The 11,843-nt window shown below is 40.9% G+C and overlaps 1 protein-coding gene across 1 annotated transcript in view; it reads right to left on the bottom strand.

The window, feature by feature from the left end:
- Nucleotides 1–347: 347 nt before the first annotated feature.
- Nucleotides 348–11,843, bottom strand: part of doc2b (double C2-like domains, beta) — a 171,769-nt gene continuing 160,273 nt past the window's right edge. Inside the window, exons 7-9 of the mRNA XM_069672896.1 lie at nt 5,683–5,764; nt 3,429–3,525; nt 348–929 (exon numbers count right to left, since the gene is read on the bottom strand). Of these exons, the coding sequence (XP_069528997.1) occupies nt 796–929; nt 3,429–3,525; nt 5,683–5,764 (313 nt within the window). The 3' untranslated portion in view covers nt 348–795. The remainder of the gene's footprint in view (nt 930–3,428; nt 3,526–5,682; nt 5,765–11,843) is intronic.

The raw sequence follows: 11,843 nt of genomic DNA, 5'->3' as shown, positions 1-11,843 counted from the left end.
TTTGAAGCATACTGAGGCCTTAACTTGTCCACTATTTCAAGAAGTTTCGGTATTTTTATGACATTGGTCTCAACTGAACCCAAAAGACTCAAACTAAAGATTTCTCCAACTAACTGTCTGTAGTCGGCCTGCTGTTTGGGAGCCACTTACATAGTGGCTGAACGACAACGGGACCTTCACTACCCGATGGTTTTACAATCATTAAAGTGCAACATCTTCAGTTACGGAACAAAAAGAAGTAGTAGTTGGTGTGTTTATCCAGCTGCTCATTTGCAACACTAAATATTAGCGTCTTCAGACTGAATATGGGTGTTTCACTTGAGTAGATGAGACCTATTCACCTAAACATTTCTGCATAATCCAACAGTAAAATTCTGCTACATCCTTTGTTAGATTCTCCACCATTTAACCACCAAGATGACAATATGAAGGCTTTCTTTGTGCTGTTTCACGGAATGTTGAATCTATAATTTCTGTAAAAGATCTCATATATCTTTACTCAATCCTACAATCCCAGTGATTCATTTTGTTGGTTTAATTTCTTTCAAAAGAAAACATAAAAGAGCAGCTGAGTAACCCCTGTTGTATATGTGAAAGTGTTGTTGAACACAACTGTAAGATTTTGGAATGAGCCCTGTTGAGAGGGAAATATTTTCCCAAAGACAAGTCCGGGTCGCTGTAGCCAACATGAAGAAGAATCCAGAGAAGAAGAAGCTGGGAGGTCGGGAAAATAAAGGCAGGAGTCCGATCTGGTGCAGCCATTGAGGGGACGATGGGCCAACAGGATGAGGGTGTTCAGTCATTTATAGAACCAGGTAATTCATTGGTCAGCGTGTGCCAGCGCTCAATTTTCTTGTCCTTGTTTTTGAGGCAGTCAAACCAGTGTTTGAGCCTCTCTCCATTTGCATTGATACCCAGAGATACTCCACCTGAGAGGAAGCACAAAGAGAGGATGAGTCATGTGCTCAGAGAAACATGTCAGAGTTTTACAAGGTTTTCACATTTTCAAAGATTCAAAGGATAACAGCAGATCATTTCAGCACTAAACAGATAGAAACAGGTATCACATTAGAGACGTGACGGGCAAAACTTAATAATTAGACAGCTTTCATAAACAGCATGTGACTAATGGTCTAGTCATTAATATATATCTTCCACCAAGATCCATTAAGTAGCTGTTCTGAAGCTTTCAATCATAGCGATTAAAGTTTTTATTTAGCATTTACTATTGTCTCCACTTGTCAACCCTAATTTAACTTTAGCTCCCACACAGATGTTACCTACGTGTGTTAGGTTTTTAATTAAGCAAATAACACAACAGAGTGACTTCTAAATCTTCCATGCGTGGTTCTTTAAGACTCAAAAAGATGTCACAGTTTTAAGTACCAACAAAAGAGATGGTGCTTCTTTGAATCGTCACAAAAGGTACTAGCAGCCTGTGGCAACACAGCCCATAACATAAGCTGTGTCCCAATCCAGGGGCTGCAGCCTTTGAAGGCCGATTGCATCACAGCTGCACGTCGAAGGCTGTCCCAAATTCGATGGCTCCTTTAGATGCGGCCGACAAATGTGTCATCCATTTCCCGGCCACAAAGGATCCATTGAGTGCAACCTTCGCAGCCCAAAGTATCCAGAGGTTCATTGCGTGCCAATTCACATGAGATAACAAACTCTTGCGCAGCTAAGGAATACACTTTAAAATGTAATGGGTTCAACTCAATGGAATAGCTAGCAATACAAATGTTTAAAAACAAAAGGGCTCTTGAAACAAATTATATTTGAAAAAATAGGTGAAGTTACATGACGTTGGTAATGCTAGCTAGTTAGCCCGCTTGCTACCTGTTGCTAAGCGACAGAAGCAGTGTATGGTGACGCAAGGGTAAGGGCGGGAACAGCTGAGACCAGACCGTCTCATTTCAGTTCGGCTTTAACGGTCTACGCAGGCTACGAATGGAGCATCCTCCATGGATAGCCTTCTTCAAAGGCTGCAGCCTCTGGATTGGGACACAACTATAGTTTGAACATAAGTCCCGCCTCTGACTAGGCAAAGAGCCAATCATAGTTTAGGCCCGGACACGTCCCTGATTCTGAGCTACTTTACTCAATTATTTTTATTTCATGCTACTTTTTTCTTCAAATTAACATTTCAGATGGAAATGTTATACATTTTACTCTTCTACATACAATTTAAAAGCTATATTTACTGTATTGTTACTGATTGAGGTCTTAATACCTGCAATGAGAAAATAACATGCAATCAATTGTCATAGACTGCCCTAACCACCAATTTGCTTATGAAATAACACAATTAGCTTTCACTTGGTTCAACATTAAAATGTTGTTCACATAAGCATGTCATGCAGCAATTAATAACAATTGGCATTATAACAATAACACTCTGACAGGGTCATTTTGCCTCTAACTTTCATGCTGTTAAAACTTTTAAGAGAGTATTCTGAAGGGGTGGATCTGAAGCTCTCCAGGTCTTTCACAGCTGCCCGTGAGGGGGGAAATTGTTTTGTCAAATGTGGTTTCCATCATGAGAAATGAAGTTTGAATCTTGACATTACACACAATTGTTTCATAGATCATCATTTGGGAACAGAGCTTTTGATAAGTTTGAGAAAAACACAACTAAATGACGTCTCCTAACATAAAAGGCCCGACATAAACACAGTGACAAGCTGATAGAAGGAAGTTTAACAACTCAGCAGTTCAGCTTGATTTTCAAAGAGAGGCCAAGTCAAAGAGAAATGAGAGCTGGATACTTCAAACGACAGAGTCCATTCTCCTTCCCCCGATAGACAATACAAATTATACTAAGTGACGAGCTCCCAGTTGGAGTTTTAGACATGAACATATTGCCTTTACTGCAGACTTTGAACTGTTTCTCTCTCTGGTCAATTTGGTACACCTTCCTGCACAACTGCACATGTAGCTTTTGTCATAAAAAACACTTCGAAAATATATAATTCAAACACCTTTACACACTTTTAAGGGATCAAAAATGATCAAAGACAGTGTTTTTTAAGTGTAAATCTTCTAATTCTACCCATAACTCAACGTCAAGTTCCCAGTGTTTTTCCATTACTCCAAGGTAAACACGATTAAGCTACCAGAATATTTCCAAGGCTTGATTTAAGGTGGGATAATACCATTTAATTACTTGGACAAAATGCATTTCCTAACTGCAGAGGGAGCGCTTTGAAACACGCTTGGACACCAGTGAAACATGTTGAATTGACATGATGGCCGTCCAGCGAGGTCCCAGCATGGCTCAGTGCTTGTTTGTTTCCAGCCTCCAGCATTAGAAAGACCGGCCAGATGGCAAACTCAGCTGGACAGAAGGCCAGTGGTGCTGCTCACGCTGATAAGTATCAGTGGAGCTATTCGAGCTCGGCCAACACACCGCGGTCGTTTCTGCTTACCTATGAAATCGTTGGACTTCCCGATGTCGTAGTCCCACACGGTCACCTCCAGGGTCTTTTTGGTGAGGTCTGCATATTTTATGTCATAACAGAACTCCTACAGGAAGCAGAACAGCAGGAAGCAGATTTTTAGATCTTTGCACATTGAATAAGAATCCATTCTGCTACAACAAAAACACTCTCCTGCACGGTGTTGGGCTTTCATGATTACATCTTTTCAAACCTGAATGCAGACTACATTTGTTTTATTTTCAGGTGAAACTGATTCACATAATTCTGAACACCTCATTGAGTTTTAATTTGTTTTGTTCGAGCCTAAAACTACACACAGGTTAATGTCGGTGCTGCCTTTTCTCCCTCTCACTGCAGCCACACTTACATGGGTAAGAAGTATTGATTGTAACCCAGACCAATTAAATTTCAAATACATGCCATGGGACTTTAAAAGAATGACAGTATAATCAATAAAGTCCACTGTCCAATAAATGAAACAAGCATTTTTTTTCAGATATCCATTTGCCTCGTGTGAAGGAAGCACGTTCATTCTGCAGTTCAATCAGGGCCGCTGCTCCACCTTATTGAAATCAATGCCCTGATACGGAGGAAGACTTCCTCTTCTCATCTCTGACAGAAAGGCCAAAAGGTGATGGAGGAATATGGATGCAAAAAATGTCAGAGGAAATGTCAAGCCTCTGGCCTGTGCAAGTGTTTGTCCAGAGACGTCCGATCGTATGCAGGGGGGACGCTTCCGAGCCGGGCTGCCCCGTGCCATGACGCACAGGGGAGCTGGTTCAGCCTTAAAAACATGTTTGGCTTCCTTCTGGAAAATACGGCGGGGTCTTTAAGGTCTTTAGTGATGCGTTTGTGAACAGTATTTTTTATGATCACTTTGTTATAAAAGGTCATCTGTGAGACTGAGCTACCCTGGCTTATTTTAGAGTGAAAAAAGGGCTGATAACTAGACTTGTTTACTCCATAGTGAATCTGTCACGCCCCTTTTACAGCCTCTTACTACACAACACATGTTAAGGTCCCTATTTTACATTTGGTATATTGGGAATATACATATGATCACGTTTTGAAGTTGATTTGGTGGTAGCAAACACATTTACACATCCAACAGATACGGATCTAATTAAGAATCCATTTGGAGGCATTTTTTGGCCACTGGATAAATAGAACTACAACACCCAGGACCTTTTTATTCGGTGTTTTCTGAGTTTGGTTTTAGTGTTTCCTCTTTTATTTTGAAGGTTCTTGCCCCATGTGTGGCATGTCTTGTTTGACTTCCTGCCCTCTGGTTTGATTGCCCTCATTAGTTTCAGCTGTTCACCAGCCCTGACGCTCCTACCCACACACCTGTTGTACATTTCCTTGATCAGCTCAGCAGCATAAAGAAAATCAGTTCTTTGTTCTCTGCCAGTTCAGTGTGTGTGTTTTCATGGTATTAGACTCTAGCCTGCTTGTTCTCATTTCGTCCCTGAACTGGCTTCATGCTCCTGCCTGCCTGCATACCTGTTTTCTTTAAATATCTCTCTTATTTTTGCATCTGTCTGCAATTGTGTCTGCATTGGGTCCAGTTTCCCTTTTCTCCTGCAATTTTGTGGCATTATCTAAATACTCTGCTAAATTCACCTGCTGCGAGTGCTAGAAACAGGGCTGTGAGAGGCAACCAAAACACTGAGCTGAAAGATGCTAAAATGCTGAGGGGAGCTGCAGCAAGGATGATAATTCTCTAAAGATGTACCTTTCTTTACTGAAAGTTAAAGCATCCATGAATAAAATAGCAACAGTCATCTTAAGGTACAACTCATTAACTGGCCCTCTCATTTAAAACCAGTCTCTCTCCTAAGATACAACATTGCATTTTGAGATTTGAGATTTTTAAGGTCTCATGATCCTATTCTCCTATGGGATAATTTAAAAGGAGATTTAAAGTGGATAAGAGAAGATATAAGGTTAGATTAAGTTTCAGTGCCAACAATAGACACCAGATCTCAGATGTCAGAGATCCCACCTTCATCCACAGGCCACTTCAGCTCTGCTGCTCTCTCAGAAATCCATCTAGTGATGAATAAAGTGTGTGAATGTGCAGCCGAGCGCTCTCAGAATGGCTTTTCTGTAGGTCCAGGCTTATAGAGGTTAAGATCAGCACACGAAGGCACCAGATAAACACTCGGCTGAGGTGAAAGAAAAGCAGAAAAGAAAGCAAAACCAAATTGGAGCTGTAAGATTTCAGTGCAGTGGATCATACCTCGTTGAACTCTGGATTGAGCGTCTTCTTTTTCACGGCCGTCTTGTGCTTTGACTTTTTGTTCTCGTCAGGCTTCAGGTACCTGCAGGAGAAGACGTAACACAGGACTGATCACAGAGCTATAGCACAGATTATCTTTGAAGATGCAACAGAGGAGAACATACAAAAACCTCATTAACACTATGAATCCTCACATACAACATGAAAGCATCATTGTGTACATGTTTCAGCTGTTATTGTGTTCTGTCCTGCAGAGGGTGCTGCAGCACTGCCCTTTATTCAACCACACAGCCACTTTACATTCACTACATTACATTACTATATTACCTGATTTTATAGACTCCTGTGCTGCTGTTAAATACATTATTTTACACCTGCTGAAACATAGTTGCTGCTGCGTCACCACCTCTTAAAGCAGCCAAGATCTGCATCCAAAACATGTTTAGTTTGACAACATAATTGTGAACTCAGATGATCTCCCTGAGTCATAGCAGAGATGATATCTAGTGTGTAGTCTCTTTAAACTACATCATGTCTACATCATGAGTACAAAGTAGAACAGTGGTTCTTAACTGGTCTAGCCTCAGGACCCACCACTACCCCCTTAATGAAGAATCGCAGTCCAAATTTCTGAAATTTTTCAACCACTCAAATTATTTGAATGAAAAATGGTGCTGTTTGGACCTGAGACGTAACGAAACATTGCAGTATGTCAACATCACAGTATAAGAGGAAAATATTCCTTTTACAAGTTTCAAGAATGTAACTGTAGCTGCGATTACCCAGTCAGTAATCTCTACAGATTGTGCATAGAAATGTAGAATCTCTAGGCAAGTCCGTTTGATCTACACATGTAGTTCGAGTAATATTGGCCAATCACGTATCACGCTGCGGCATATGCAGGAAAAACAGTCCGTGTGGGGAGCAAAAGCAGACCCGTTAATTAAAGTAAATCACAACAAAAATTGGTTCTTTTACTGTAAACAATGCAGCTGGCGGAAAAAGGAAGTTGTTTATCGCTAACCGCCGGCTACATGCCCCGGCTAGTTCACCCAGAGGCTATATCGTCGTCAGACTATAGCCGATGGGCAACTTTTTGGTTTTAATTTAAGTTTATACTGAAGGTGTTTCTAATTTTTTAATCTGGTACATAAAATTGGATGGACAAACTTTTATTCTCTAAGGAAAATATCATGCAAAGCAACAGCAGCACCATCTGTTCTCATCCCAGGTCAGCAAATACGGACGCTTTGTCATGCTCCTGTTGGGTCTCATGTGATACGATTTTGCGTCTGTTTTCTTCACTTTTCTGCCAGAAACGTTTGGAAGCAGCCTGTTAGAAAGGTACAGGCACTAACAATACTGTGTTAGGCTCAGGAAAACAGAATGATGCTGTTTGACCCATCCTTTGCCCCTGACATCCATACGAGGCGCTTTTCCTCACTGTTTATACTGTCTCCTCTGACCCGGAGCAATCGCTCTGTTTAATATTGCTGCAGATGAACACTGGACTCTTGTACAGGCACAAGGTACAACATCTTTCTTAAACGGTTTAAAATAAAACTAAACATTTATGAAAGAAAGTTAAATGCTTGGCTCTTCTATTTGTCTGTCTTACCTGATAATCTGGTGACTCAGTGAATGTCATAAAATATGCAGAAAGAGATTTACTCGATGTTGATTTGTTGAGCTGTTGCTGGTGTCCTAAAACATGTAACAGTGTGGTAGCTTGTAAGTTTCAGTTTGCATTCACCGCAGTCTGAGTCAGCGGTGAAAACAGATCGTTCTGCAGGTCTGGGTGCAGGCACTGGTGTATCTGAATGTACAGCCTGTGTGTGTGTGTGTGTGTGTGTGTGTGTGTGTGTGTGTGTGTGTGTGTGTGTGTGTGTGTGTGTGTGTGCGTGTGTGTGTGTGTGTGTGTGTGTGTGTGTGTGTGTGTGTGTGTCGATCTCTCTGTCCATTTGCAATAGAGCAGTTTTTGGACTATAAAGCTCATTCTGATGTTGCATTTTTCAATCCTGCAGGCGGTTACAGCAGCTCGTCACATCCTTCCTCCCTCACTGGAGCCACACACACACACACACACACACACACACACACACACACACACACTTCAATTTCCCAAGGTAACACAGAGACTTAAGGGGACTTTAAGTGGGTTATTGCTCACAATCTTCCCCCCGCGGGGACGGGGGCTGAAATTGTTGTTGATGAGGATATTGCTGCGAACCTAATTGTTGTCATGTAATGGGACTAGTGACCCCTCAAGCAAAACCAGCTTAGAGTGAAAGTTAGGATGCAAACAATAGAATAAAAAGGCTTTAAATCACTGAGTCAATTGCTGCAATTTGGCAGAACCGCTACTCTGATGCTTTGTTCAGCAGCTGTGCAATGAAAGCAAATACTCCTCAGCATATCCTTACATCTAAGCTGGATTTAATGGCCATACTGCTGACTGAAGGGACATTAAGGAGGGTATTTACGCTGTAATTTATCATGTGAGGCATTCTACGGGCATATGGCACGGACATTTTTAAAGTCTCTGGAAAATAGCCTTGTAAAGTATATAAGTATAGTAAAATGGTACGTAGGTATCAAAGTAGAGAGTCTCTTAGCATCCATGAAAATCAGAGTTAATAAAAGGTTCAGAACTATTGGAAAAGCTACTTCTTATGCTAATCAGTTGTGTCACCAGGCGTGTCAGAAAGTTTGATTGACAGTAAATACCATTTTACTATTAAAATTGTTCTGGTAAAATGTTTATTTTTAAAGCACAATCATCCCAGTGATTGACTGACTGGCAATCAGTCCAGGGTGTACCCCCGCCTCTCGCCCAATGACCCCCGTGACCTTGAACAGGATAAGCTGTATAGATAAAGGATGGATGGAAGCACAATCAAGACTTAATCTGAAACTAACTTTGGTTCAACATACATTGTGAAGCCCTTTTCTTTTTGAAAGAATAATAACTACAAACTATAACAAAGTAGCACGACAAAATATGACATGGAAAAATGTGTTCTCCAGTGAAGAGAAGGATCATATAAAAACCTTGATATACTTAAAGCTCCTGTGAGGATCTTTCAGTGTGTGTTGATTTTATTGACCCCTGTGGACAAAGCCGTACCTCTCATCTCTTTCCGATTTTGTCGTGTACATTTTTAAGTTTAGTTTTCATGCTTTATTTTAACAATCAAACATATCACACGCTGTTAATCTTTGCTGCGGAAAATGTAAAAAAAAAAAAAAAAAGAGGATGTTTTGGCAGCGTGTAGTTAATCGCCTCGTCTGACACCTATCCCCCCGGTTGCGTTTGATTTTGTAGGTCATATAGAGGCATCAGTCTGTTTCATAACCAGCAAAAAACTCCTTACTGTAGCTTAAACTTGTTCATTTTAGATAGCCTGTGGCTCAGTGGTCGTCTTTCACTTGGAAGGTTGGTGGTTCGATCCCCAGCTCCCTCAGTCTACGTGTCGAAGTGTCCTTGGGCAAGACACTGAACCCCAAATAGCCCCTGGTGGCATAGCCAACGGTGTGTGAATGTGATGACTGATTGACTAGGGCTTAAAAAATGTGTGTGGTCATCGCGTTTGCGTCCATGCTTCTGATGCACTGATGTTTATGTTACTCTCTGTTAGTGTCGGCTTTGGCCGCGAGTGTTTTTTCTGCATGTTGTTATACAGTTTGCCTTTCCCTATAACCCTTAGTCTCTTATGTTCTTCGCGCCTTGAGATCTCACGGGCAGATCTCGCCCAGTTTGTTTAATCAAAACCATGAGCCAGATTTACAGACTAAAAATGTGAAACTGTACAAAAAGTTCATAAGCTAATTCTTAAAATTGTTAATATTGTGTTGACTGCTGTGTGTTGGTCATGTTAAATAAAAGGTACATGATGCAACTTCTCTGGGGTCAATTCTTATTGTAAACACTAAACATTTGGATAATGCACCAGGTCAGAGGTGCATTGATATTGTAACTTAAATACACCTAACAAAAATCTATATCGAATCGAATTGAATCGAATTAAGAAATCTTGATCGATACCCAGCCCTGTGATTGACAGTTGGGCCCTTTAGGTAGCAGCCTCTGTCATCAATGTGTGACTGTGTGTGAATGGGTGAATGTGACATGTAGTATAAAAGCAGCTTTGAGTGGCCACAAGACAAGAAAAGCGCTATATAAGTACAGTCCATTTACCATTCAACCAGGAAAAAAACATTTATTATATTACTCTTATTTAGATTAAAAAATCTCTTTTTCTAAAGTATCCTGGCCAAGACAGGCAGCAGCAAAGTTTCAAAGTTTGTGACAAACAATAAGCAGCCATACATCAAATCAGACTAGAGGATATACTGTATAACTATAACACAATAAAATACCAGTCAAACTGTCTAAATCGACCACAATCATCACAGAACATCTACAGCCAGATGTGCCTGCCTCCAACTTATTCAAGATCACAACTGTATAATCGGTTTAGCTCTTTATAAGATGGCACTAGAACAAAGTTCACAAAGAATGGTGCAGCTCTGATGCAAGACAAATTTCGGACCTTGCGGATGGTGCTAACAAGTCTATTTTAAGGATTTATCCTATCCAATATCAGAGAGGCTTTCAGAAACCTAAATGACAATGTTTTACATTTTTTAACCAATTTTGTATCCTTTTTGTCTCTACTTTAATGAACATAAGACCCGGAAGTTAGAAGGCTGTTGTGGATTTGGGTTTCCAGTGCTTTAAGAATATGCCAAACATTACGTACTCAACAGAGCAAACCATTTACAGTTGAGGTGACGGCTATGCATCAGATTGACTCCTAGACATCAGCATGAAACCATGCAGCCCTGTCACTGTGACAGAGTGTACATTTCCTTTATTCCCCCTCACATGAGCCTGTCAGTAAATCTATTACCTGCCTGAGTGTCCTTCAAGCTTCAGGAAGATTTTCTCAACCTCAAACTGTTGGAAAATTGTTGCCAGCCCCTCTCGTCTGAAACGAGTCGCGCTTTTGTTCTGAGGTGTGCGCGGCGGAGTCGGAAATTAATTGCACTTTCATTGCTCAGCCAGATGAAAGACTCGGGGAAATGTTCAGGTGTGATAAATAGGACTCTCCTTCAAATTGCAGCCCCGCGGATGGCCTCTTGTGCTGTGTGTCTTTCATGGCGCTGATAATCACAGGTAGTGTGCCTCCTTCCTGCTAAAACATCAGCGCCGGCAGCTAATCCATTACGGCACTTGTACTTTGCGTCGAACATTCTCTAAAAATAGCTTTATTATGACAAACGTGCCGATCTGAGGAGAGATGCTCGTCAAGAGGAACAGAGGTAATCAATGATCAGCATACATGTGTTCCAGGTGTGCTTTAAATTTAACATTGGAGGGATTCTGGTCTTTGTTAGGCCTAATGATGGCGAGGACTTTGCTTCACATCAAGAGGTGTTGACGTCTGACAGCCAATTTACCCTGAATTTGGTGTCGTTATTCATGAGGCCTTGAGGCTGATTCTTAATGATGTTGGTGACCCCCAAACCTTCCTCCAACACTTACCTTGTTTCAGATTTAGCCAAGAGCAACATTTCGATGCAATGAATAAATAAAAGTTGCTTTTTGTAAATGCGCTAAGAAAATTGTGTGGGAGTTTCTTCCTCTTCTTTCCACTCCTTAAGACCTACAGTTCTCAAAATTAATGAAATAAATACCACTTTATGAATTTAACTACTACTAGAGTACACTGGGACAAAATATATAATACAACCATGAAATTGTGAGGTAATCCCAGTAAATTAAATCGCACAAATCTCTTTTATTATGAAAAGATTTTCATTTAAATAAATGTCTGTTAAGTCACTCTCTATCGTCAGTGAGGTAACACAATGGTGATTGAGCCTATGGCCCACTGATGAAAGCTTTTGCATTTGCAGTATTACAGACTGGCTGTCTGTGGGGACTTTCACTGCAAAAATCACAAGTGGCGCCCAGTTAGTGACGCGTTTTCCATCAGCCAGCAGTGGTTGGTCTGCCAGAGAGGGTAGGCGGAGCTAAGAAGCTGCTTTTCCGGTCTCTGCAAGTGTTGCGAGTAAACAGTAATCTACTATGGCTGAACAAACAAAGAAAAGATCGATGACTACAGATACAACTTCAACAATAAGTGAAAATCCAA

This window comes from Semicossyphus pulcher, unplaced genomic scaffold (assembly GCF_022749685.1).
Source record: "Semicossyphus pulcher isolate SPU_LCO1_2020_fin unplaced genomic scaffold, fSemPul1.0.p SCAF_10, whole genome shotgun sequence".
In the NCBI taxonomy this organism is placed as follows: Eukaryota; Metazoa; Chordata; class Actinopteri; order Labriformes; family Labridae; genus Semicossyphus; species Semicossyphus pulcher.
The sequence above is the reverse complement of the archived record's forward strand: the minus strand, read 5'-3'. Positions and strand labels throughout refer to the sequence as shown.